This window comes from Hypanus sabinus, chromosome 25, assembly GCF_030144855.1.
Source record: "Hypanus sabinus isolate sHypSab1 chromosome 25, sHypSab1.hap1, whole genome shotgun sequence".
Classification (NCBI taxonomy): domain Eukaryota; kingdom Metazoa; phylum Chordata; class Chondrichthyes; order Myliobatiformes; family Dasyatidae; genus Hypanus; species Hypanus sabinus.
The window spans coordinates 31,783,308-31,808,802 of record NC_082730.1 but is presented as its reverse complement, the minus strand read 5'-3'; the positions used below and the strand labels follow the sequence as shown (position 1 = coordinate 31,808,802).

The 25,495-nt window shown below is 39.6% G+C and overlaps 1 protein-coding gene across 3 annotated transcripts in view; it reads right to left on the bottom strand.

The window, feature by feature from the left end:
* The window catches only part of LOC132381142 (TBC1 domain family member 22B-like), a 346,281-nt gene that overhangs the window by 197,738 nt on the left and 123,048 nt on the right, over positions 1–25,495 (bottom strand). For all 3 annotated transcript variants that reach the window (XM_059950412.1, XM_059950414.1, XM_059950413.1), the window contains 2 exons: positions 16,375–16,445; positions 791–919 (listed from right to left, as the gene is read on the bottom strand). In XM_059950412.1, the coding sequence (XP_059806395.1) occupies positions 791–919; positions 16,375–16,445 (200 nt within the window). The remainder of the gene's footprint in view (positions 1–790; positions 920–16,374; positions 16,446–25,495) is intronic.

Here is a 25,495-nt window from a genome sequence, read left to right as displayed (position 1 = left end):
TTTAGTTAAATATCAGAATTTAATTCTTAAGGAGATACAAAGTAAAATCATCAAGTCTGGTTAATCTGTGCAATTTGACATATTTTAAAGCTCAAATTACTTCTTATAGTTGTTGATTTAACAAACAAAATTAAGGTGTGATAAATAATTTGTAAATATCCAGGGAAGTCCCCTGACGGTATTACTTTAAAAATAATTTATTAAATTATAATAAATTATTTTATTAAATTACAAACAGATTGAAGGTAGGTCCCTCAAAGACAAGGAACATATTCCTTACTAAAATAACTCTCATTAAAGGCATAATTCAATGTTAGAGATTTCACATCTGTGTGCAAGCTCCACGCTCAATTCCTTCTCCAATATCTTCACACACTAGGCAGACTGATACTAAGAAGCAGTCATCAGTGCTGACATACTAAATGACGCTTCTTTCACAAGAAGAGTTGAAGAAAGGACTTTAACTGCCCTTTCAGTTAGAAGAAAAGATGTATGTCACGACAGTACTGTTCAATATCTATCCATGACCCAAAACTGCAAAAATATATTAACCTAATCACTAATTTCAGAACAGTTTGTTATCTTACAAACTGCAGGCACGTATGCCTATACAACAGCAGTGACATCTCTTCAATTTTGCTTTAGGTTTCTGATAAGCATTAGATAACTGCACACTGACATATTATACTTAAATATTTTTTTCTTTATTGAATACATCTAGTTCAGTTAGATATTTTCATAAAATCCTTTGCATTTGTACAACACGAAGTAGCTTGCCAGCAGTCAGTACCTGCCGATAGGTATCTTGGTGATGTTCTTCATTTCTGGAATCATAATATTGTTCAATAAACCCAAAATATTCTTCCCGCTTTCGCTGCAAAGTGATTTCCCTTCTTTCCATATTTGCAGGTAGATATCCCTATCAAAAAAAAAGCATCGGCATTAAAAACAAAAATTGGAATTATTGATGAAGATAAAAGGAAAATACTGCAGTCACATTGCTTTTCCCAGACTATGCTTACCAGTCTTTTAAGGAAAAGCAGAAAAATGAAATTCAAAGAAATAATCTAGCATCCAGTCTAAAGGAATTTGTATTACCTTCCATCACAAAGAAATAAACCTGGTAAATAAACATACAAGCCATTATAGTTTTCTACAAGTCTTTGGTTCATTGTCATTCTATTTCCAATTTTTTTATCTATCCTTCAACAGACTTGCTTGGACCATATCAAGTTGTATCAGATCTCCCACCGAACTGTCCTTTACAGCCAACAAGGAATTTAACAATATCAGTAAACCAGCCTTCCTAGTTTCCAAAGAACTTGGCTGGATAAGGTTAAAGGTCATCAACTTGTTACACATCTCTCGCTCAAAGTCAAAGCCAAAATTTTACTGTTTTACTGTTACATGTACAAATATGTGTTTGCTGTGGTGCACTGAAAATCCTGCAGAAGGATCACAGGTACATAGCATCATATAAGCAGCATTTTCAAGAAAAATAAATTATACATTTTTTCTCTTGCAGAGAAATACAACTAGAATATAAAAAATGAAACACGAGGAAATCTGCAGATGCTGGAAATTCAAACAACGTACACAAAATGCCGGTGGAACACAGCAGGCCAGGCAGCATCTATAGGGGAAGCACTGTCGACGTTTCTGGCCAAGACCCTTCGTCAGGACTAACTGAAAGGAAAGATAGTAAGAGATTTGAAAGTAGTGGGGGGCTATGGCTGTAATAGTGGGTCTGGGTCAAAATATGATCGAAAAGTTGAGGGGCCGAAGAAACTATAGATGGGGGGCAGCAAGAGAGGGTTTCACTGAACTCACGTCGATCTCCCCACTACTTACTATCTTTCCGTTCAGTTAGTCCTGACGAAGGGTCTTGGCCCGAAATGTCGACAGTGCTTCTCCCTATAGATGCTGCTTGGCCTGATGCGTACCACCAGCATTTTGTATGTGTTGTATAAAAAATTAAGATGTTTTTAGTGCAAAATGGTCATAGCGATGCTGAACTGTAATGATTAGGGTTTTGCTAGTGGATTTATGAACCAAATAGTTGAAGTGTAGTAGTTGTTCCTGAACCGAGTAATGTATGACTTCAGGCTTCTCTACCTCCTGCCCAATGGTAGCTACAAAAAGAATGCATAACCTGGATGGTGAGGATCTTTACTGATCCTCATCAGCTCTGGTTTAATATCACTGGAGTATGTTGTGAAATTTGTTGTTATGCAGCAGCTGTAAATTGGAATATATAATAAAAACTAAAGTATATATTTTTAAAAAGTTAAATAATTAGTGCAAAAACATGGAAAAAAAAGTAGTGAAGTAGTATTCATGAGTTCAATGTCCATTCAGAAATCTGATGACTGAGGGGAAGAAGCTGTTCCTGAATGGGCGAGTATGTGCCTTCAAGCTCCTGTACCTCTTCCCTGATGGCAGTAATGAGAACAGGGAATATTCTGGGTGATGGGGATCCGTTAATGGTAGATGCCGCCTTATTGAGACATCACTTCTTGAAGATGTACTAGATGTTGGTGAGTCTAGTGCCTATGAGTCTTCTGCAGGTTATTACAATCCTGTGCAGTGCCCTCCCACACCCGCTTCCCCCCACATCAGACAGTAATGCAGCCAGTTAGAATGTTCTCCCTGGTACATTTGTAGAAATTTATGAGTTTTGTTGGTGACATATCAAATCTCCTCAAACTCCAAAGTAAATGTAGCTGCTTCTTTGCAACTGCATTGAGATGTTGGGCCCAAGATAGATCCTCAGAAATGCTGACACCCAGGAACTTGAAACTGCTCACCCTTTCAACTTGTGATCCCTTGATGAGTACTGGTGTGTGTTCCCTCGTTTTACCCTTTCTGAAGTCCTAGAATCAATCAGTTCTTTGGTCTTACTAAGGTTGAGTACAAGGTGGTTGTTGTGACAACAGCTAACAACAGCCAATCTATCTCACGTCTGTGCACCTTCTCTTCACCATCTGAAATTCTGCCAACAATATTTGTGTCATCAGCAACTTTACAGATGGCATTTGAGCTGTGCCTAGCCACACAGACATGGGTGGAAAGAGAGTAGAGCAATGGGCTAGGCACACATCCTCGAGGTATGCCTGTTAGTGAGATGTTGTTGTTATTTCTCATCTGCACTGACTGTGCTCTTCCGGTGAGTGAGTTGAGGATCCAGCTGCTGAGAGAGGTACAGAGGCCCAGGTTTTGAAGCTTTTTGATCAGAACAGTAGGAATGATCATGTTAAAAGCTGGGTAGTAGTCAATAAACATTAGCCTGACATAAGTATTAGTATTGTCCAGGTGATCCAAAGCCACATGAAGAGTCAATAAGATCACATCCGCCACAGACCTAATATGGTCTGCGCCACAATGTTGTTTTCTTGAGGCGAGGTCATACCTTCTATAGATACTACTGATTGAGGGGAGAGACGTGCCTCTCCACTACAGTCTGCAAGTTTTTAATGTTCCAGCACATTTGAATTGCTGTATCAGACTAAAATGCAACTAGTTAAATGTGCTTGACCTGTGGGAATTTCCTATATTCTCTTTAATTTCAGAATTCCAGTTGCATTAAGTATTCCATAACTTTAACACACTTTATTTCTTTCCTTGGTCTTCTCATTATTCATCTTCTGTTTACACCTCTGCCACTCTCACTCAAAAAAAGCACCACCACCTTTCTTCACATGAAGTCTCAGGCATTCACTTTGCTCTTCCCATTTCTCAAACTCTAGTTTCCTGCAACTGATTCCTAACTTTCCTTCACAGGTGGCACAACTGTATGTTTCTGAACCATTATAGCTGGGGAGGGAGTGGAAGTGAAAAAGATCCTTTTGAAAACATTTCCCAGGTAAAAACAGGTGATATAGGTTGTGCCTTCGGATTTCATAATTACTTCATAAGGAAATTGCTTGCTGATATCACAAGGTCAATTTGCATTAATCCAAAATTGACAGTAAGATTGCATTCTATATTGCTAGCACAATTCTCTTTATGAAGTTCTATTTTTAAATTATAAATGTTGGTATTCAATATCCCTTATTTTTAAAGAAAAGTTGGGCAATAATGAAGCTCAACATACATCAGTTTTTTTTCCCAAATTACTTTTATTGACCAACTATTCAAAATGATACATGGTTTAGATTACAATGACTGATTAAGCCATAATTTCCCCATATAATGAAACTTCATCAGTTCATCTCAATAATATTCCTTCACTATTCATCAAGGGTCAATCCTGAAAATAAACAATCTGTATAAATAAAGATTAACTGGACAGGCAGCCTGTGATATTATTGAGAAGCATTTACACACACTTGCATTCATGTCAACAACAAAAAAATTACCAATAAAAATGTTCACTCAGAGTACCTTAAGAAGTTATGCTGTTAATGGTTGGGAATAGACATATACTTTAAATCATAAGACACAAGATCAGAATTAGACCATTCAGCCCATCAAGTATTCATCACCCTTCAATTTTAGCTGATTTATTTTCCCTCTCAACCTCATACTCCTGCCTTCTCCCCATAAACTTTGATATCCTTACTATCAAGAATTTAATAATCTCCATTTTAAATATACCCAATGACTTAGCCTCCTCAGCATTTTATAGCAATGAGATGTGAAGATTCACTACCCTCAGGCTAAAGAAACTCCCCCTCCTCTCTAATCTAAAGAGATATCTTTCTATTGAGGCTGTGCCCTCTGGTCCTAGACTCTCCCACTATTAGAAATATCCATTCCACATCCATTATATACAGGTCTTTCAATACTTGGTAAGTTTCAATGAGTTTCCCCTCCACCCCCCCCCCCCCCACCCCATTCTTCTAAACTCCAGCAAGTACTGGTCCAGAGCCAGCAATTGTTCCTCATATTTTAACCTTTCCATTCCTGGAATCATTCTTGTAAACCTCCTCTGGACACGTCTAAAGTCAGCACATCATTCCTATGATATTGTAGCAAAACTAACCAGTGACTCAATATTATGCCCTTGCCTTTTTATTCCAGTTCTCTCAAAATGAATGCTGAACATTGTGTTTGCCTTTCCTAATACCAACTCAAACTGCACGCTAACCTTTACAGAATCCAGCATATAATGTCTAAATTATGTTTCTTCCCCTTTGATATAATCTAATTATGCACTTATAAATCTGACTGTACTGAGCTCACTGCTTTCCATTTACCAGAAACAGGTGCAGATAGCATTTCTTTCTACTTGAAGATATCCTGACCTCCAACAGATGCTCAAGGAATGGCAAAGCTTCCAACATCAGTAGAAAGGTCCCTCAAAAATGCCCCAGAAAACTCAGACAGCAAACAAGCCCTGCACACAGCATTAATTTCCTGCTCTTTTTAAGGAAAACATTTGGACATGGCGTAATGTCGCAGGCTGAGCCCATCAGTCAGTAAAGCAAAACATACTTAAAATCTATTTTCACTTCTCACTTCCTTGATCCTAGCCTCAGTTACTGATCCCATAAGGAAGCATGCAAATTATATTAGTAGGAATTCTAAATAACAGTCATCAGCAATAAAGTTCAAAAGTGAAAGAGAAGATAAGCTAAAAAAAATAATGTGAATGCTACATTTTCTCAAAAAAAAAGCGCAGAACTGGATTTGAGTACACGATAAAAATGCTGTTTTAAAATGTTTAAATTGCATCTGAAAAGTAACTCACTTTGATGCATTAAGAAGTGCAGTTTTAGGATGCATTAAACATTGTGATACCAAAGCCAATACTGTTTGAACTATCATGCCAATAAAAGCACCTATTTGAAGGGGATTGAGTTTTACTGTAACCATATGCCAAAAGGAATAGAAGTCCCAAAATATCTCCAGTTGACCAATTCTTTGCACTCAAAGGTTCACAGGTAATTGCTTTGAACAGCATTACCATACAATTCCAATTTCCACAACAATAAATTAATTCCAGACCACATCTTTCAGTGATTTATCTTTACACCTCTGGGAACATTGACACAACTAAATAAAGATGTACAGCATTTGTCTACCAATGCATTACAATGTTAGAATCCTCGTGGAACACTCCGATAAGAAAACCGTGTACAGCTCAGAGACGAGAGAAAATCTGCAGACGCTGGATATTCAAGCAACACACACAAATTGTTGGATGAACTCAGTAGGCCAGGCAGCATTTATGGACAAGAGCGAACAGTCAATGTTTTGAGCTGAGTCTCTTCATTCTGACCTGCTGAAGTACTTGGAAAGATTAAGGACAGAACTGAACTACTCCTGTACACAGTGGAGATGGCGCCTGATGTCATCTTGAAGACAACACATCCATCACTTGAGGAAAGCAGAGTCAATTGTTAAACAGGAAGTTGTCCGGAGCTGTTAGAAATACCTCCTGCAGTCCCAGTTAACTCCTACAAACCCCCATGGAGGAGGCCCCAGAACCTGAGATTGTTTTATAGCCACCAGTCTCACCTGCCAAGCAGAATGAGCCCTCTTGTCAGGACAGATGTTACTCCACAAGAGTAGAAATCCTCCATAGCGATTAGATATGTAGGTCAGAAGGGGACAATTTAAAATTAATATTCTGTGGATGTTTACACAGTAGTTGTATTATATACTACACTATTTAGAGCTAAGCAGGGAAGAGTGTTGTGTATTTAATATTTCAGTGAAGGGCATCCGTCACGATGCTACCACGTCATAAGTGCACGCCTCATGAGAGTAAAAACTAAGCATACACGAGTTTTCCCCAGCTCTATGATTTCCTTTCAATTAGTTTTGAGTTTCAGAATTACAAAACGTAACACCAGGCAGCACAATCAACAACCAACAACTCATTAGCTACATAAAACTTCCTTGGAAAGAATATGGTTAAATCTTTCAGTTTATTCACGACTAGAGTAGTTTAACAACAGATATATAGAGACTTGATTTTCACAAGTATACAAAGAAAATATTTCAATCCTCTATTGTTACTTGCATTAAAGGAAGCCCACAAAGAAAAAAAAAATTAATATCTAAGACTGATTAAAGTTGCCAACCGATGGTGCAGCAGCAATGGGACCGGACTTCAAGGCAAGTGGTTCAGGGTTCAAATCTGGCCAGTTCCTTGTATGCTGGGTTATGCTGGCTAGCTAGCTACTTGGCCTCATAAAAAAGACAAATGCTTAAAAAAAAGGCAAGGTTGCCACCTGATGCACCACAAAGGCACAGAGGGGAACAACAAATTGATTAAAGTAGTCAAAAGTTTAAATGAACTTATTTCAAGAATCCAAAGGTAGATCAACAAGAGATCTTTACCCATTACTAATTAGTAATTAGTATGTAAACAACGCAAATCTATTCACTTGCAATTGTTTTTCATTTCCTGTTTTTTTTAAAGTCTTTTTGCATGCTTTTCAAAAGAATTTATATTGGCAGCACACAAAATGATAGAGGCAGCATCTACAGAGAAAAATGAACAGTCCACATTTCAGGATGAGACTCTATATCAAAATTGGAAAGAAAGAGGGCAAATGCCAGAATAGTAACATGGTGGAAGGAAGAGGAATATGATAGATAACTGGTGAATTCAGGTGAGAGGGGAAGGTGGATAGGTGAGGGGGGGAGAGTAGAAATGATGTGAGGAGCTAGGAGGTGTCAGATGGAAGAGGCAAAGGGCTGAACAAGATGAAGTCTAACAGAACACAGTAGACTATGGAATAAAAGAGGTGGGAACCAGAGGGAGGAAAAACATGGGTGATGCGGAAGGTTAGGGGGAAGAGAACAGGTGAAAGGTCAAGGTCAAAGCAAAAGGGAAGATGGCACGGGTGAGGGAAGACACAGTGGAGTAAGTTGCCATAGTTATAGAAATTAATGTTGGTGCTAAAGAGATACAGACTACCAAGAAAGAATAGGAGGTGTTATTCCTCTGATGTGTCTCTCACTTCACCTTGACAGCACAGGCAGCCATGAACAGATATGAGAATGAGAACTGAAATTAAAATGACTAGCAACTATGAGATCCTGGTGATTATAGCAGATGGAACGAATGTGCTCAGTGTAGTGATATCCCAATCTGCATCAGGTCTCACCAATATAGACGAGGCACCCGATGCAATGTGATAACGAAGTAGTTATAGTGTATCCTAAGTGCTGACTCTTCTGGAAGGACTACTTAGAGCCCTGAATGATGGTGAGGGAGAAGGTGAAGGTACAGGTTAACAATTTAGCATGGTTGCAGGGATAAATGCCTAAGGAGAAATCACTGGGGAAGGACAAGCAGACAAGGGAGTTGCAGAAAGAGTGATCCCTGCAGAAAGTGGAGATGGCAGAACGTGCGGGTGAAAAAATATGTTGTATGCAGAAGTTTGTGGGGTGATAGGTGTCCCTGTTACGTTAGAAGGGGAATGGGGTGAGAGCAAACATTTATGATGGAGGAGATGCAAGAGAGGGCTGCAGTGACGGTAGTGAAAGGGAAGCTCCCTTATCTGAAAGAAAATAAGGACTAATCATAGAACGCTATAGCACAGAAATAGCCCATTCTGCCCACCTAGTCTGTGCTTAACCACTGATTGACTAGTCCCATCAACCAGTACCCAAACATGAACCTTCCATGTACCTATCCAAATTTCTCTTGAATGTTGAAATTGATCCCATATCCATCACTTATGTTGGCAGCTCAACCCAAATCTCACCACCCTCTGAGTGAAGTTCCCCCTCAAGTTCCTCTTAAATTTTTCACCATTCAAACTTAACCCATGACCTCTGGTTATTGTTTTACCCAACCTCAGTGGAAAAAGCCTTCTTTCATTGATCCAATTTATACCCCTCAAATTTATATACCTCTATCAGATCTCCCCTCAATCTTTTATGTTCTAGAGAATAAAGTCCTAAACTATTCAACACTTCCCTAAAACTCAGGTCCTCAAGTTCCAGAATATCCTTCTAAAATTCTCTGCATTCTTTCAGTCTTACTTACACCTTTCCTGTAGGTAGGCAACCAAAACTGCACAAAGTACTTCAAATTAGGTTTCATCAACATCTTATACAATCTCAACATAACATCCCAATTACTGTACGCAGTATGTTGATTTATGAATGCCAATGTACTAAAAGCTTTCTTTTAAGACTTTATCTACCTATAACACCACTTTACAGGAATTGTGTAACCTCCTACCCTGGTTGTTCCTCCCAAGTGCAAGACTTGTCTACATTAAATCTTATCTGCCACTTTGTCAGCCCATTTTTTCAGCTGGTACAGACTCTGATGCAGGGTTTGATCATCTTCTTCACTAACCACTACACTTCCAATCTCGGCATTATCTGCAAATTTGCCGATCCAGTTTACCACATTATCATCCAGATCATTGATACAGATGACAAACAAGAACTGACCCAGCACTGATCCCTGTGGCACGCCACTAGTCACAGGCTTTCCGTCAGAGAGGCAACCATCTACAGTCACTCTTTGGCTTCTTCTGTGAAATTAATGCCTAATCCAATTTACTACCTCACCTTGAATGCCAAGTGACAGAACCTTCTTGACCAACCTCTCATGCGGAACCTTGTCAAGTGCCTTGTTAATGACTATGTAGACAACATCCACTGGCTTGCCTTCATCAACTTTCCTAGCAAATTCCTCAAAAATTCTGTAAGATTGCTTAGACATTACCTACTATGCACAAAGCCACATTGACTATTCAGTCCCTGTCTATCCAAATACTTATATATCTAGTCTCCTAGAATACCTTCAAGTAGCTTTCCCAGTCCTGATGTTAGGCTCACCAGCCTATAATTTCTTGGCTAATTCTTTGCGCCTTTCTTAAAACACACAACAACATTAGTTATCCTCCAATATCCTGGCACCTCACCTGTAGTTAAGGATGTTTTAAATATCTCTGCTAGGGCCCCAGCAGTTTCTACACTAGACTCCCATAGGGTCTGAGGGAACAGTATATCAGGCCCTGGAGACTTATCCACCATAACATTCCTCAAGACAGCAAACACCTCCTCCGCTCATCTGTATAGGGTCCATGACCTCACTACTGCTTTGCCTCATTTCTGTAGACCCAGTGTCAATCTCCTAAGTAAATACAGGCGCAAAAATTCCATTTAATATCTTGCCCATCTCTTTCAGTACCATGCATAGATTACACTCTGATCTTTCAGAGGACCAATTCTGTCCCTTGCTATGCTTTTGCTCTTAATATATCTGTAGAAGGCCTTTGTATTCTCCTACACTTTGTCTACTAGTACAACCACATGTTTTTTTTTAAACCACCCTGATTTCCTCCTTAAGTGTTTTCTTGCATTTCTTATACCCAAGTATCTCACTTGTTCCCAGCTGACCATACCTGCAATGCACACTCTTTTTTCTTCACCAGGGCCTCAATATCTCTTGAAAACCAAGGTTCCCTAAAACTATTATTCTTGCCTTTCATTCTGACAGGAACATACAAACTCTGCATTCTCAAAATTTCACTTCTGAAGGCCCACTATTTACCAAGTACATTGTTGCAAGAAAGCAACATATCTGAATACACACCTTGTCAGATTCTTTCTAATAGCATCAATTTAGAATCTCAACCCAAGGACCAGATTTATACCTTTCCATAATTACCTAGTAACTCATGGTGTTATATCACTATATGCAAAGTTTTCCACTACACAACATCTGTCACTTGTTCTGCCTCATTCTCTAATATAAGGTCTAGTATCACTTTCTCTCTAGTTGGGACTTCTAAGTACTGATTATGGAAATTTTCCTGAACACATTTGACTGTCGTTTCCATCCAGTCCTTTTACAGTAAGGAAGTCCCAGTCAAGTTCAAATAACCTACTAACACAACCTTCTGTTTCTTGCAACAGTCTGCAATCTCTCTACAAATATGCTCCTTTCAATATCGTGGACTACTAGGTGATCTATAATATAATTGCATTAATGTGGTCATACCTTTCTTATTCCTCAGTTCTAACCACAAAGCCTCATTTGATGAGCTCTCCAGTTTATCCTGACTAAACACTGGCATGACATTTTTCTGGACAAGTAATGCTACATTCTTGCCTTTAATTCCTCCCACTCTGTCTCATCTAAAATGAAACCTTGGAAAATTGAACTGCGGTCCTGCTCTCTTTAGACCAAGCCTCACTAATGGCTACAATATCATAATTCCACGTGTCGATCCATACCCTGAGCTCATTCACCTTTTGTACTATAATCCCTGAAATGAAATATACACAGCTCAGAAGACAAGTCCCACCATGCTCAACCTTCTGATTTCTAACCTTGTAAGTAGATTTAACAGCATCTTTCTCCACAACCACACCACTATCTGTTCTGGCTCTCTGGTCTCCATTCCTGTGCAAAGCCAGATAAAACCCTCCCATGCAGTACGAGCAAACATTCTCTCTTGGATATTAATCTCCCTCCAGTTCAGGTGCAAATCTTCCCTTCTGTGCAGGAACCAGCTTCTCTGGAACAGAGCTCAATGATCCAAACAACTGAAGTCCTCCTTCATGCACCAATTCTTTAGCCAAGTGTTAAACTGTGTGATTTTTCCTATTTTTGGAATCATAGCATGTAGCATGGGTAACAATCCTGAGATCACAACCCTGGAGGTCCTTTACTTAACTTTGCACCTAACTCCATGACCTCACTTTGCAGGATGTTGTCAGCCATCCTACTCATGTCCTTGGTATCTACATGGACCATGACCTACAACTACTCATCCCTGCCACGAATAGAATGCTGTGCACTCTGTCTGAGATGTCCCTGACTTTGAGACTCAGGAGGATACAATCCATCCAGGAATCGCATTCTCATCCACAGAACCCCCTTTCTGTTCTGCTAACCAACAAATCGCCTATCACTACGGCTCTCCTCTTCTCCCCCTTTCCCTTCTGGGCCACAGATCCAGGCTCAGTGCCAGAGACCTCCTCGCTGTGACTTCTCCCTGGGTAAATCCCATCCCTCCATCCCCCCCCCCATCCCCCCAAACAGTGCCCACAGCAGTATACTTATTGTTGCGGGGACCAGGCACAGGGGTACTCTGCACTATTCCTTTCCATCTCCTACCTCCTGCAACTTCATAGTGACTACTTCCTGTAGCTCCTATCTATTACTTCTCATTCTCCCATAAATCAATGAGTTGTAGCTCGGTGCACTTTGTGCAGCTTTGTGTAACTATCAGGGAGACTTGAAGCTCCCACACCTCACAGAAGGAAAATATTATTAACTCTAAACCAATTCTCAGTCCACTAGCCATGTACTAAATGGAAAAAATAAAATTTACTAAAAACATACTTAAGAGCCCAAGTCTGTTCTCACTCAAGCATGCCCACTGAAAACAGTGGCTCACTCACACTAAAGCTGCTCCAGCACATCTCAGATGTCCTGGAATGGAAAGCTACATCATGAGAACAGACGTGGTGAAGACCAAGAAAACTGAGAAGGAAGTGGCAACTTTTGAGAGGCAGGATGGGAAGAAGTGTAGTCTAGATAACTGTGGGTGTCAAGGGTTTTGTAAAAAATTTCGTTAGATATTCTTTCTCCAGAAATGGGCACAGAGGAAAGAGCAACAATGAACACTTTTTTGTCCCAATTAATGACCACATGGTTACAGCTCTAATTTGTTGTCAATGAAATCAAATAGCTTCCACTGTATAGGAGCCCAAGATATATAATTAAAGGATAGCCTAAACGTCAGATATCCTGAAATTCAACTTTGTATTCCAAACCATGAATCAAAAAAAGAATTTAGCCCCAATCCTTTGTTCACATTAAATGAGTATCACAACCAGGGATTTTGAAAAATGCAACTGAAGTTTTATTTGTGAATTGCATGCTCTTTTTTCACAGTAGAACCCAAACCACAGGGAAAATTGTAAAAGATGAAAAACTGAATTGCCAGGTTGACTGGGCCTCTTCAGAGTAAGAATAGTGTTACCTGGCTGATACACAATATTAGACGTACTCCACACATATCACTTAGTGTAGAAGCCAAAAAGTTCCACTTTACTCACATCTGACCACAAGACCTTCCTCTTCCACATCTTTACAGTATCTTTTAAATGTTGCTTGCAAGCATTTTACAAGCAAAGATGTGCTTTTTTTGCCAGGGCTTCTTCCTTCCCACTCTTCCATAAATAACCTTTTTGTGCAAGGCGCTAGAGACAGTGGAACCATGAACTTTATCTCTAGTTGCAGTCATTGACTTCTGCATCTCACTCAGAGTGACTGGTGGTGTCACCATTGCCTCTTACAAGTTCCATTTTTCTCCAATGATGAAACTTAGCGGCACAGCCTGACCTTGGCAGTGTGACTGTGGTTTCATATTTTTCCCCACAAAGGACCACACTGAGCTCCATAGTATGTTTAGCGTCTTGTACACTTCCCAGATTTGTGCTTCTCTGTTATCATTTCCCTGAAAATCTACCATAACGCAGGACCTTACCGGGGGGGGGGGGGGGGGGGGGGGGGTGTATTTTTTCATGTGATCTTCCGATTTTTTACATCAACAAATTCGATGAGTTGCTAAGGAAATATACAGTATGCAGCTGAGGAAGCTTAAAGTAGTAATGACAAAGGGGATAAATACTGTTTCACCCTCAACTTTGTTTTTTTTATTTTTAGTAAATTGTTGACAAGTCTTGGAATTTTTCTGATTTAACAATGCACAATGCTCAAAAAATCCTACTTCAATGTATTTTAAATATCAAAAATGAGACAGTAAAATGTGAAAATCTCTGTGAAGGTTGAATACTTTTTCAAGGCACTGTAAATAATTTTGTTTATTCAATCATCTCCATGTTTAATGGCAATGTAGGCAGCTTTTCATCTAGTGGTGCAATACTGGCTCCTCATTTTAAAACTAATATACTCACAACCAGAATAAAAATGATTGTTAGGAAGTTTCTGAAGACTTCTGATTAAAACCCAATTTGTTTCTGCTAATTTTACCTCTTGTTGCAAAAACATTAAACTGTATGCAATACCTCTAAAAAGTATTCACCCCCATCCCCTGGGAAGTTTTCATGTTTTATTGTTTTAGAACAATGAAACACAATGAATTTAATTTGTGTTTTTTTGACACTGATCAACAATAAAAAGACTTTTGTGTCAAAGTGAAACAGATGTCTACAAAGTGATCTAAATTAATTAAAAATATAAAACACAAAATAATTGATTGCATAAGTATTCACCCCCCCCCCCTTAAAATGACACACTCAATCATCACTGGTGCAGCCTATTGGTTTTAGAAGTCACATAGTTAAATGGAGATCACCTGTGTGCAGTCAGTGTTTCAACTGATCATAGCAAAATACTCATGTATCTGGAAGGTCCAACTGCTGACGAGTCAGTATCCCAGCAAAAACTACATCACGATGACAAAACTACACCCCAAACAACTTTGCGAAAAGCACAAGTTACAAGATGGATACAAGAAAATTTCCAAGTCACTGAATATCCATTGACGTACAGTTAAGTCAATCAGCAAGAAATGGAAAGAATATGGCACATCTGTAAATCTGCCTAAAGCAGGCCATCCTCAAAAACTGAGCGACCATGCAAGGAGGGGACTAATGAGGGAAGCCACCAAGAGACCTACGACATTCCATGTTCTAACTCTGGAGGAGCTACAAGCCTTAGAAGCTGAGGTGGCAATGACTGTCCATACAACAACTATTGCCTGGGTGCTTCACCAGTCGCAGCTTTATGGGGAAAGTGGCTAAGAGAAAACCACTGTTGAAAAAAACTCATATGAAATCTCAGCTAGAGTTTGCCAGAAAGCCAGTGAAAGATTCTGAAGTCAGTTGGAAGAAGGTTCAATGGTCTGATGTAACTAAAATTGAGTTTTATGGCCAGACTAAATACTATGTTTGGCGTAAGCCAAACACTGTGCAGCATAAAAATACAAAATTCCTACTGTGTAGCATAGTGGTAACTGCATTAAGCTGTGGAGATGCTTCACTGCAGCAAGCCCAGGAAGGCTTGTGAAGGCAGAGGGTAAAATAATGCAGTAAAATACAGGAAATCTTGAAGGAGAACCTGATGCAGTCTTCATGAGAACTGGGAGAAGATTCTGGGAAGAATGACCCCAAGCATAAAACCAAAGCTACACAGGAAAGGCTTAAAACAACAAAGGTAATGTCATGGAGTGGTCAAGACAGAGCCCAGACCTGAACCCAATTGAGAATTTATGGCCGGACTTGAAAAGGGCTGTTCACTCAGATCCACATGCAATCTGACAAGGCTTGAACAATTTTGTAAAGAAAAATGGGGAAAACTTGCCGTGTCCAGATGTGCAAAGCTGATAGAGACATATCTACAGACTCAAGGCTGTAATTGCTGCCAAGGTGCATCTACGAAATACTGACTTGGGCAATTATTTTGCACTTTAAATTTGTAATTAATTTGGATCACTTTGTAGAAATCTGTTATTATTTTGACATGAAAGGGTCGTTTTCTGTTGATCAGTATCAAAAAAGGGCCAAATTAAATGCACTCAGATTCTATGTTGTAAAACAATAAAACATGAAAACTTCCAAGGGGTTGAATTCTTTTTAAATAGGTTCTGTATATTTAAAAATCAGGGTTTCATCCAAGATAAAAATTGCTTTTATAAGCTTAACTGTATGCGCCAATTTACTGACAGCTTGCTTTCTTTTTGATATCCATTTACTTTTTCTGCTCAAGGTAATAACTCATGTTGACTCTATCCCAAATGTCAGATTTAAAACCCTAGCAGAGCAAAAAAAAATCTAATGACCATGGATGATTTTTGTCTGCAAGGTACTATTTAATGGGCATACTGCTGCACCCATAATGACCTCTAGTGTTCAACAAAATCAGTTCCTCAATATAATACTTTAGAAAAATATTACTGTTTAACTAACAGTGCACATCAGTTTTTATTACAACCTGAATAAACAGATACTGTTACCACTTACACTTGATCACTTTCTCCTTCTTTATCTGTTTAATTACCAGTGTAGTGATTCATAACCATGAATAAAATTTGCATGCATTTTATGCCACATCTTTGTACAAGTTTATATTTTGTTAATTCTCAGAAAAATCAAGAAACTGGCAATATCATTGCTTAATAGCATTCTCTTATTTATGTTGCAAATATGTTTGAAAAAAATTCCACAGTACTCTTAAGCAAGGATATTCAGCTTTAAAAAAAAAGACTCACCAGGTACTTTTTTTTTGCAGATTTCCTCAAACAAAAACTATCTTGACGTGTAGAAGTCTTCAAATTCTAAGCCACAGATTATTACACAAAGACACATCTATTATGGCTTGTTCAGAACTATTAGAAACTCTTTGGTGCTTAGAATGGAATTGTAATTGCTTTACCTTGCTTTTCATAACAGCACATAAATTCCAATACGACTTACCGATAGAAGTCGCCACGTAACAGAACGGACATCTCGTGGAACACCAGACCAACTGTACTTCCTCAGCTCTTCTGTTAAAAGAAAAATATCCACGAGAAGTTGAATTACAAGTTCACACCAGTTCCCTTACTAAATACAAAATTTCATAACTAACCTAACATGGCAGTTAAGGAGCCCAAATATACTTTGAAACACACACAAAATGCTGGAGCTCAGCAGGTCAGGTAGCATCTATGAAAATGAATAAACCATATAACCATAGAATCAAAGAACATTACAGCACAGGAACAGACCTTTTGGCCCTTCTTGGCTGTGCCAAACCAGTTTTCTGCCTAGTACAACTGACCGGCACCTGGCCCATATCCCTCCATACACCTCTCATCCATGTACCTGTCCAAGTTTTTCTTAAATGTTAAAAGTGAGCCCGCATTTACCACTTTATCTGGCAGCTTATTCCACACTCCCACCACTCTGTGTGAAGAAGCCCCCCCCCCAATGTTCCCTTTAAACTTTTCCCCCTTCACCCTTAATCCATATCTTCTGTTTTTTTTCTCCCCTAGCCTCAGTGGAAAAAGCTTGTTTGCATTCACTGTATCTATACCCATCATAATTTTATATACCCTTATCAAGTCTCCCCTTATTCTTCTACACTCCAGGGAATAAAGTCCTAACCTATTCACCCTTTCTCAGTAACTCAGTTTCTCAAGTCCCAGCAACATCCTTGTAAATCTTGTCTGCACTCTTCCAACCTTATTAATATCTTTCATGTAATTCAGTGACCAAAACTGGACACAAAATTCCAAATTCGGCCTCACCAATGCCTTATACAACCTCACCATAACATTCCAACTCTTATACTCAATACTTCGATTTATAAAGGCCAATATACCAAAAGCTCTCTTTACTACCCTATCTACCTGTGACACCTCTCTTAGGGAATTTTGTATCTGTATTCCTAGATCCCTCTGTTCTACTGCACTCCTCAGTGCCCTGCCATTTACCTTGTTTGTTCTACTTTGGTTTGTCCTTCCAAAGTGCAATACCTCACACTTGTCTGTATTAAACTCCATCTTTCATTTTTCAGCCCATTTTTCCATCTGGTCCAGATCCCTCTGTAAGCTTTGAAAACCTTCCTCACTGTCCACTACACCTCCAATCTTTGTATCATCAGCAAATTTACTGATCCAATTCACCACATTATCATCCAGATCATTGATATAGATGACAAATAACAATGGACCCAGCACTGATTCCTGTGGCACACCACTAGTCACAGGCCTCCACTCAGAGAAGCAATCGGCCACTACCACTCTCTGACTTCTCCCATTGAGCCAATATCTAATCCAATTTACTACCTCACCATGTATACCTAGCAACTGAATCTTCCTAACTAACCTCCATGTGGGACCTTATCAAAGACCTTGCTGAAGTCTATGTTGACAACATCCACTGCCTTCCCTTCATCCACTTTCCTTGTAGCCTCCTCGAAAAACTCTGATTTGTTAAACATGACCTACCACGCACAAAGCTGTGTTGACTCTCCATAATAAATCTCTGTCTATCTAAATACTTGTAGATCCTATCTTCTAGTACTCCATCCAATAATTTACCTACTACCGACGTCAAACTTACCAGCCTAGAATTTCTCCGGATTACTTTTAGAGTCTTTTTTAAACAAAGGAACATTGTTTAACAGCATCCTTGCCCTCATCTGTAACAGGATCCTTAACATCATTTACAACTAGATCCTTATCCCCAGAAATAACAGGATCCTTATCCCCATCTAACAATCGACATTTTGGGCTGAGACCCTTCATCAGGACTGGAAAGGAAGGGGGAAGATGCCAGAATAAGAAGTTGGATGGAGGGGAAGGGGGAACAAGTTAGAAGGTAATAGGTGGAGCCAGTTAAGCTGGGAGGTGAACCCCTTCCCTCCTCTTCAATTAGCCACTCTGGCACCTTACTACTACTCCTCACCTGCACCACATCCCCCTGCCCTTTCTCCAATGTCCACTCTCCTCTTCCATCAGATTCCTTCCCCTCCAGCCATTTGCCTTTTCCATCTATGATTTCCCAGCTTCTTACTTCATCACGTCCCTTCCCCACCCACCTGGCTTCACCAATTACCTTCTAGCTTGTCCTTCTTCCTCTCCACATCACCCCTCCCCCTTCCTTTCCCATCCTGATGAAGGGTCTCATCCTAAAACATCAACTATTTTATTCACTTTCATAGATAATGTCTGAACTGCTGCGTCCCTTCAGCATTTTGTGTACATTGTTCTGAATTTTCAGCATCTTCAAAATCACGTGCTTTTGCTTTATTTTCCTGGAAATTATTCTAATTTTCCCTTTTCCATAGAACATTATTTTATCAACCTTAATTCTAGTAGTTTCCTTCAACCAGTAAAATGAAAACACTAATCAGTCAAAAGCATGCTTCGGCTTCGTGAACAATCAACATTTTGTCATCAACCCTGAAAAACTAAAGTTAAGATGACACGTGAATACTTGAGTTGGGAATTATGCAAAATGAGTCCTTCTGTTTTAAAGTCACAACAACCAAATTTGTTTTGGATTTTATTGGAATATGGTGAAGGAATTTTTCAGACAAGCAAATATTACTGAAAAATATGCAAAAGGATCATTTTAAATCTTTTTAGAAGGAAAGTAGTTTGGTAAATCTGAACAAATTTTGCCATTGGAACAGTCATTCCTTTACAAGTTTTATTTTAATGTCACAAAATCAAACTGCTTTTGGAATGCATTTAAATTGTCATACAAACAAGAAGAACTAATGTCACTTATTCATGTGAGGCACTGCACCAAGTCTTCCGCTGACCAGCAAGTCACTTTGTTGCCTGTTTTTGCATTAAGATATTTATGTCTCCCTGATTCTAGGTTTACTTTTCATTTTCCAGCTGACTGGCAAAGCCCAGCAGAGCACAAAATTGTTCTGACACCCAATGAGACCAAACTCTTTGGTCAAAGGTTGTAAAAGATCTTGATAAGATCCAATGTTCACAAATGTCTTCATATTAACAAAAATAAATCAACATAAAACACACTAAAAAAAAATGAGTAAACAACTGAACACATTTAAAGCAGCAATTAAACCAATTTAATGGATCTATTTACCGCTAACCAGTTGCCATTTCTTACCATTTATTTCAATTATAATCATGCCAAGTTAAACTGGCACAGGCTCAGCAGGAAGCTCCCATAAGGAATCTACTGATGCAGATTAGATATTCCAGAGTCAGCATTTCACTGAAGTGAATGTCTCCACTTAACCTACATTTTAAAGGGCCATGTTACTGCCCAGACATCAACTCAACATCTGGCAGTTCAAAGCAGATCCGATGTGTAAGTGGGAGATTTGCCCCATATGTTTTCACAGAAACAGAGTTAGTGCAAGTAATTCAGTAACCAAGGCATACTACTACATATGGGCAACAAAGAGGTATGCTTCAATTTAAGAAGTATGACAGTTTTAAAAGATTTGAAAACTGTAAAATAAGTTACATTTATCTGAAAGTTTTGGCAAACAGATTTTTGCAATCAACGTAGATTGTAAGCTTCTTGTTGACACCCACACTTTTCTCCCCCAAACAACAGATGCTTTTGAAATGAATGGGAAGGCAAATAATTGGAGAAATAATAAGCAGACCTAAATTAATTCACTTAGCTTTATTTAGTTGTTTTTAGAACATATGTAAAATACTTCAGAGTTTTAATAGCAATGTCAATACTCTTGTTAACAAGGCAAGAAATGTCAATTCCATCAGGGACTGTAGCTTTGGCTTGAAATTTTCTATTCGGTTGGGAGTGATTTTTTTTAAAGATTTAGAAGACTGTCCAACTACAACATTTTGTATTGTATAGAGACAAACAGACACATATACACGTACATATTTTGATAAGTTTACTTTAAATTCATTTTTTAAAATTTCTGTTTTCCACTATGAAAGTAGCTCCAGTCAAGAAATGTATTAAATTTGTTATCTGAGTTACAAAAGATCAAAATCAGCAAGAGTTCTAGACCAGCTCAGATACTGTACTGATTATTTCTTTTATAAATCTCTATTTTCTTTCACTCAAACATTTTTGTGTTTCCACTTCAGTTCCAGCCACATGTACATTATTTTAGTTTGTTACACCAACCAATGCAACACAACCAAATGGAATTGATTGGTAGATACCTATGTGAATAATTTGATCAAGCAATACGAATGAAAATGTGAATTCTGAATAGCTAATGTTTATTGCCACCACAAAAGTGATTTAGCTTTGAGGGAAAAAAAAATATTCTCCTGGTAAACCTTCATATTTAATTTCCAATAAAACCAGATCTCCCCAAAGTTTCTGACAAGTTTAAAGCAGTTTTACAAACAATTGGCTTCCAATACAACTGGATTGCTTATTTGAGTTGTTCCCTTTTTAACAAATTTTAAAAATTCAAGCCGTAACCATAATCAACTCCAGATTTTGATGCAATAATCTAAGCCAATGCAATCTGTTCTGTATTTGTTAAAACTTAAATAGTTATACCTCCTGCAATTGATTAGAAAATTAGAAAATTGATTTTCAACAACCAAGTCATTATCTAAATCATAATAATTTGACCATATCAAGTTCCAGCTTTCTTCAATATCTGTTCAATTGATTGGTTGATGTTCAGAGTTCAAAAGTTCAAAATAAATTTCTTATGGCAGTAGGTGTGTCACCAGATACTGTCCTGAGTTCATTTTCTTGCAGACAACTGCAGCAGAAAAAAGAAAACAGAATCAATGATTCAAGATTCAATGATTCAGAATCAAGATTCACAAAAAAACTATGTACAAAAGACAAATTGTGCAAACACAGAAAAAACATATGAATGAATGAATGAATGAATGAATAAATAACACTGACAACACAAGTTGTAAAGAACTTCAAAGTGAGTCCATAGGTTGTGGAATCAGTTCTGAGCCGAGGTGAGTGAAGCTATCCATGCTGGTTCAGTAGACTGACAGTGCAAGGGTAATAACTGATGCTGAAACTGGAGGTGTGGGACTTCAAGCTCCAAGTTCTCCTTCCCTATGGTAGAAGTGAGATGATATCATGGCCTGGATGTGGAAATCCTTAATGATAGTTGCTACTTTCTGGTAGCTGGTCTGCATTTGCAGCAGGCCAATCAATTCAAAGAGAGAGTAAGCTTCACAAGGTTGGGGAAAAGAGTTCAAAGCAGGAGCAGGGCTCGGCACATCAGCGGCAAACCAATCAATTTGAAGGGACACTGAGCTTCACACAAGTCAGGGAGAAGTGTGCAAACGCAGTAGCTAGTCAGCATGCACTGACGCTGAGAAAGTTCCAAAATAAATGAGAGGTATTGTCTAGCGGAGTGGTCATTGAAGGAGTGGACATCAGAGTAGTACGGCTTTGGCTCATTGGGGCTTCTGCAAGGACAGGCCTAGGTGAGCTGGGTTGCTTTTTCTTCCCCCTCTATCAAGAATAGTGGGTATGACAGCTAGGGCAGCTTTCTGTTCTGGGTGTCAGATGTAGAATGTCCAGAAGAGTTCTAGCCTCCCTGATGGCCACATCTGCGCCAGGTGCATCGAGCTGCAGCTCCTTGGAGACTGAGTTAGGGAACTGGAGCTGCAGCTCGATGACCTTCAGCTTGTTAAGGAAAGTGAGGAGGTGACAGACAGGAGCTACAGATAGGTAGTCACGCCAGGGGCCACAGGAGACAGTCAAGAGAGGGGAGGGTGTCAGGTAATGGAGAGCGTCCCTGTGGCTGTCCCCCTTAACAATAAGCACTCTATTTTGAGTGCTGTTGGGGGGTGGGCGGGAACAACATACCTAGGGGAGGCAACAATATCTGTGTCTCTGGCATCAAGTCTGGCCCTGTTGCTCAGAAAGGTAGAGAACAGAAGAGGATGGCAGTGTAATAGGGGACTGTATAGTCAGGGGGACAAAATGGTGATTCTGTGGGCACAAAAAAGAAACAAGGATGGTAGTTTGCCTTCAGGTGCCAGGATTCATGTTTCTCAGCGTGTCCACAATTTCCTTAAATAGGAGGGTCAGCGGCTAGAAGTCGAGGTATATATTGGCACCAACAACATAGGTAGAAAAAGGGCAGAGGTCCTGAAAGCAGAATACAGGAAGTTAAGAAGGAAGCTGAGAAGCAGGACCTCAAAAGGTAGTATTCTAGGGATTGCTGCCTGTACCACTTGACAGTGAGTGTCGGAATAGAATGAGGTGGTGGATAGATGCATGGCAGAAGGATTGGAGCAGAGGGCAGGGATTCAGAGTTTTGGATAAGTGGAACCTCTTCTGAGGCAGGTGTGACCAATACAAAAAGGACAGGTTGCACTTGAATCTGAAAGGAGCAATATCCTGATAGGGAAGTTTGCTAATGCTAGTGGTGAAGGTTTAAACTAGATTTGCAAGGGGGTGGGAACTGAAGTGAAGAGGTAGAGGATGGGGACACAGTAGAGACAGCTAGTAGGGAATTTGTGAGGAAGGATAGGCAGATGGTAAGAGAAAAGATGCACTGTCTGAATGGTTTGAGATGTGTCTGTTTTAACGCAAGGAGCATCATAAACAAGACAGATGAACTTAGAGCATGGATCAATACGTGGATATGACATAGTGGCTATAACAGAGACTTGCATGACTCAGGAGCAGGAATGGCTGGTGAGTCTGCCAGGCTTTAGATGCTTCAAAAATAACAGAGAGGGAGGCAAGAGAGGTGGGGGCCTTGCATTGCTAATTAGGAATAGTGTTACAGCTGCAGAAAAGCACCAAGTCATGGAGGGATGGTCTACTGAGTCAGAAACAAGAAAGGGGCAATAATTCTACTGGGGGTTTTTACAGACCCCACCCCAAATAGTAACAGGAACATTACAGAACAGATAAGGAGACAGATTCTGGAATGGTGCAATAATAATAGGGTTCTTGTGATGGGTGATTTTAACTTCCCTAATATTGACTGACATCTCCTTAGAGCAAGGGGTTTAGATGGGGTGGAGTTTTTTTTTTAGGTGTGTTCAATAAGGTTTCCTGATGCAATATGTAAATAAGCCAACCTGAGGGGGAGCTGTACTTGATCCAGTATTGGGAAATGAACCTGATGAGCTGTCAGATCTCTCCGTGGGAGAGCAGTTTGGAGGCGGTGACCTCCATCTCCTTCACCGTAGCACTGCAGAGGGATAAGAGCAGACAATTTAGGAAACCATTTAATTGGGGTAGGGAAATATGATGCTATTAGGCAGGAACTTGGGAGCATAAATTGGGAGCAGACGTTCTCAGAAAAATGCACGGAAGAAATGTGGCAAATGTTAACTGAACATTTGCATGGAGTTCTACATAGGACTGTTCCATTGAGGCGGAGAAAGGTTGGTAGGGTAAAAGAACCATGGAGTACAAAGGATGTAAAAAACATTTGTTTAAGAAAAGAAAAGCCTACAAAAGGTTCAAGAAACTAGGTACTGTTAGAGCTCTAGAAAATTACAAGGTTGCTTGGAAGGAGCTTAAGAATGGAATAGGAGAGCCAGAGGAAGCCATGAAAAGGCCTTGGTGAACAGGATTAAGGAAAACCCCAAGGCATTCTACAAATATGTGAAGAGCAAAAGCAGTGTGAGAATAGGACCAATCAGGTGCGATAGTGGAAACATGTGCATGGAGTCAGAGATGGTAGCAGAGGTACTTAATGAATACTTTGCTTCAGTATTCAACAGGGAAAAAGAGCTTGGCAATTGTGCGTATGACTTACAGCAAACTGAAATACTTGAGCAGATAGACATTAAGAAAGATGATGTGCTGGAGCTTTTGAAAACCACTGTTAGATAAGTCACCGGGACCAGATGAGATATACCCCAGGCTACTGTGGGAAGCAGGGGAGGAATTGCTGAGATTCTTGCGATGATCTTTGCGTCATCAATAGGAATGGGAAAAGGACCGGAAGATTAGAGGATTGCAAATGTTGTTCTCTTGTTCAAAACAGGGCTTAGAGACAACCCAGGAAATTATAAACCAGTGAGTCTGACTTAACTGGTAAGCAAGTTGTTGGAGAAGATCCTGAGAGGCAGGATTTATGAGCATTGGGGAGACATAATCAGATTAGGAATTGTCAGCATGACTTTGTCAAGGGCAGGCCATGCTTTATGAACCTGACTGAATTCTTTGAGGAAATAACAAAACAAATTGATGAAGGTAGAGCAGTGGATGTAGTATATGTGGATTTCACTAAGGTATTTGATAAGGTTCCCCATGCAAGGCTCCTTCAGAAAGTGAGGAGGCATGGGATCCAAGGAGACCTTGCTTTGTGGATCGAGAATTGACTGGCCACAGAAAGCAAAGGGTGTTTGTACACAGTTAGTATTCTGCATGGAGGACAGTGATTAGTGGTGTTTGGCAGGGATCTATTCTGGGACCCCTCCTCTTCGTGATTTTACAAACTACCTGGATGAAGTAGAAGGGTGGGTTAGTAAATTTGTTGATGACACAAATTGGGGGTGTTATGGATAATCAGGAGGGTTGTCAGAAATTACAGCGGTACTTCAAAAGGATGCAGAACTGAGCTGAGGAATGGAAAATGGAGTCAACCCAGATAAGTGTGAAGTGGTTCATTTTGGTAGGACAAATTTGAAGACAGAATGTATAATGTTAAGACTCTTGGCAGTATGGAGGATCAGAAAGATCTTGGGGTCCATGTCCATAAGACACTCAAAGCTGCTATGCAGGTTGACAGTGTTGTTAAGAAGGCATGTGGTGTATTGGCATTCATCAATCAATGAACTGAGTTCAAGAGCCATGAGGTAATGTTACGACTATACAAAACCCTTGTCAGGCCCCACTTGAAGTACTGCATTCAATTCTGGTCACCTCACTACAGAAAGGATGTGAATACTATAGACAGACTGCAGAGGAGATTTACAAGGATGTTGTCTGGATTGGAGTGAACCTAATGAGAATAGGTTGAGGGAACTTGGCCTTTTCTCCTTGGAGCGACAGAGGATGAGAGGTGACCTCATGGAGGTGTATAAGATGATGAGGGGCATTGATTGTGTAGATATCCAAAGGCTTTTTCCCAGGGCTGAAATGGCTAATATGAGGGGGCATAGTTTTCAGGTGTTTGGAA